The sequence below is a fragment of the Canis lupus genome, chromosome 15 (assembly GCF_048164855.1).
Source record: "Canis lupus baileyi chromosome 15, mCanLup2.hap1, whole genome shotgun sequence".
Taxonomy (NCBI): domain Eukaryota; kingdom Metazoa; phylum Chordata; class Mammalia; order Carnivora; family Canidae; genus Canis; species Canis lupus.
In genome coordinates this window covers 4,747,530-4,750,161 of record NC_132852.1, presented here as the reverse complement: position 1 = coordinate 4,750,161, position 2,632 = coordinate 4,747,530, and the positions used below count along the sequence as shown (strand labels likewise).

General features: G+C 63.1%; 1 protein-coding gene across 1 annotated transcript; it reads right to left on the bottom strand.

Moving 5' to 3' along the window:
• Positions 1–258: 258 nt before the first annotated feature.
• LOC140605380 (uncharacterized) lies at positions 259–2,321 on the bottom strand. The gene is made up of 3 exons (XM_072777653.1): positions 2,312–2,321; positions 1,001–2,155; positions 259–782 (listed from the first exon to the last, which is right to left on the bottom strand). The coding sequence occupies exons 1-3, from the start codon at positions 2,319–2,321 to the stop codon at positions 763–765; spliced, it is 1,185 nt and encodes a 394-aa protein (XP_072633754.1). The 3' UTR covers positions 259–762.
• Positions 2,322–2,632: the final 311 nt, after the last annotated feature.

Here is a 2,632-nt window from a genome sequence, read left to right as displayed (position 1 = left end):
AAATACACCAGGGAGCCCCCAGGGGGCTCAGTGGGTGAAGCATCCACCTTCAGCTCAGGTCATGATCCCAGGGTCCTAGGATGAGCCCCACCTGGCGGTGGGGTGGGGGGTGGGGGGTGTCCTGGCCCAGCAGGAAGCCTGCATCGCCCGCCCTCTGTCCCTCCTCCCACTGGTATGTGCGCTCACTCTTGCTCTCTCTCTTTAAATAAATAAACTCTTTTAAAAAATAAAATAAAATGCACCAGAAAATGAGAAGAATATGACTTCCGACAACTAAAAATTGCATTTGGCTGTTAAAGAGTACCAGAGGGCATGTTGGTTTGAGCAGAAAAGCTCCTTGGTAACACAGCCCGCACCATTTCCTAGCAGCCCAGAACATTCCGTGTAGGAGACTCCTCGTCGGGCTTGTTTGCAAAGCCTGGCTGTTGCTCCTACGCTGGGACAAGGGCAGGAACGTGCACGTCACCTTCCCGAGCCCCCACCTGGCCGCGCGGCGGGCACACTTCGTTTCCGTCCCGGGCCCCCGAGGCATGGACCGCAGCCCCGGCCCAGGCAGCACCGGGCAGGGGCCCTGCGGTTGCTCAGTGAGTAGAAGGAAAGCCAGCGCGTGTGGTCGCTCCCCTGCGAGTCGCCCTCGATAGGACGGAGCCTGCAGCCTGCCCAGCTGTTCCCACTGCAGGGACCTGGGCACACCCTCCTGGAAGCAGCGCCGGCCACAAGCCTGAAACCGGGTTGAGACTTTCCTCCGGGGAGCAGAGCTGCTCAGCCCGAGCGTTTTGCCCCTGGAAGACATGGGACACCTCTGGGGACAGTTCTGGGGACGAGTCTTAACTGTGGGTGCCCCCGGCATCCAGTGGAGGGGGGGGCTGCCCAATGTCCTACAACGTACAGGACGGCCCCCCGCAGCAGGAGGATCCAGTCTAAAATGTCATCGTGTGGAGGGTGCGAGACGCTGCCCTAAGGCACAGGGTTCAGCCCAAGCCCTTAGCCCGGGACTGACCTTTGGACGTGCTCCTGTCGTGGCTCCTCTCGGCTGCTGGCACCCACGCAGGTGTGGCCTGGCCGGAGCGCGGGCTGGTCCTGTGGAGGGGAGGAGGCTGGGGAGGGAGGATGCTGTAGGAGGTGGGGTTCAACCAGTCTGTCCAGCTTTTTCCAGAACCACCAACTCTGAGGCACTTGTGCAGCTCTGCCCGGCTGCGTCTGGAAGAGGGAAGCCGGCGCTGCCCCAGGGCCGGGTGCTCAGCCCCAGGGTGGGTGCTCGGCCCCAGGGAGGGTGCTCGACCCCAGGGAGGGGTGCTCGGCCCCCAGGGCGGGGTGCTTGGGCCCCAGGGTGGGGTGCTTGGCCCCAGGGTGGGTACTCGGCCCCAGGGAGGGGTGCTTGGCCCCCAGGGCGGGGTGCTTGGGCCCTGGGTGCTTGGCCCCCAGGGAAGGTTGCTTGGCCCCCGGGGCAGGTGCTCAACCCTCAGGGCAGGGTGCTCAGCCCCCAGGGAGGGCTGTTCAGCCCCCACAGTGGGGTGCTCAGCCCCCAGGGTGGGGTGCTCGGGCCCCAGGGCAGGATGCTTGGCCTGCAGGACAGGGTGCTCGTCCCCCAGGGAGGGCTGCTTGGCCCCCAAGGAGGGGTGCTTGGCCCCCAGGGCGGGGTACTTGGGCCCCAGGGTGGGATGCTTGGCTCCCAGCGAAGACTGCTCAGCCCCCAGCGAAGACTGCTCAGCCCGCAGGGAGGGGTGCTCAGCCCCTAGGGAGGGGTGCTCGGCCCCAAAGGAAGGCTGCTCGGCCCCCAGGACAGGGTGCTCAGACCTCCCGCGGATGGCAGTGCCTGCAGACCTCCCCTGCCCAGTCTCCTCACTTAGGAAACGGGAGTTACACCAGAGCCTGTCCCCTTGGCAGCACGGGGACGAAATTGGGTTTGAACCTTGCGGCAGGCTGTGCCAGGCCTGTACCCCCTGGAGCCAGGCCCCTCCCGGGACACTGGCCCTGGCTGTGCCTGCGGCGGCTTGTGGCAGCAGCTGGGGTCGGGGCAGGCCCTGGGGGAAGCTCACGATGCCCCCTCCCCGGGGGTCACAAGTCGCTGGACCCCACACCACAGCCCAGACGCCCCGGCGATCCGTGTCGGGCGACAAAAGCCATTCACTGAATAAGGCGTGGGGCGTGAGCACTTCTCACGAAAATCTACAAAAGCGTGTGCACACTCACCGACGTAAATGCGGAGCAAAAAGCCCAGAGCCTAAAAAGAGAATCACCACATGTGAACTGTATTTACCTCCAGGAAAGAGAAGGGGGCTCGGATGGGCAGGTAGCAAACAAATCTTACCTGCACGCATTCTCTACGTTTTTATTCTATTTTATTCTATTTTAAAGATTTTATTGATTTATTTGACAGAAAGAGAGAGAGAGAGGAGAGAGAGCGCACAAGCATGGGGAGGAGGAGAGGGAGCCCAACACGGGGCTTGCCCGAGGCCACCCAGTTCCTCTGGAAGGGTGGCAGGAGTCTGACGTCCTGAGTCTCCGGGCCCAGCACGCTGTGCCGTCCTGGTTGGTCCGGGAGCCAAGGCAGGAGGACCAAAGGTGACGCATAAAGTCCGCGGGAGGGAGGTGATCCGTCCCTGAGTAGACTCCAAATGTAGACCCTGAG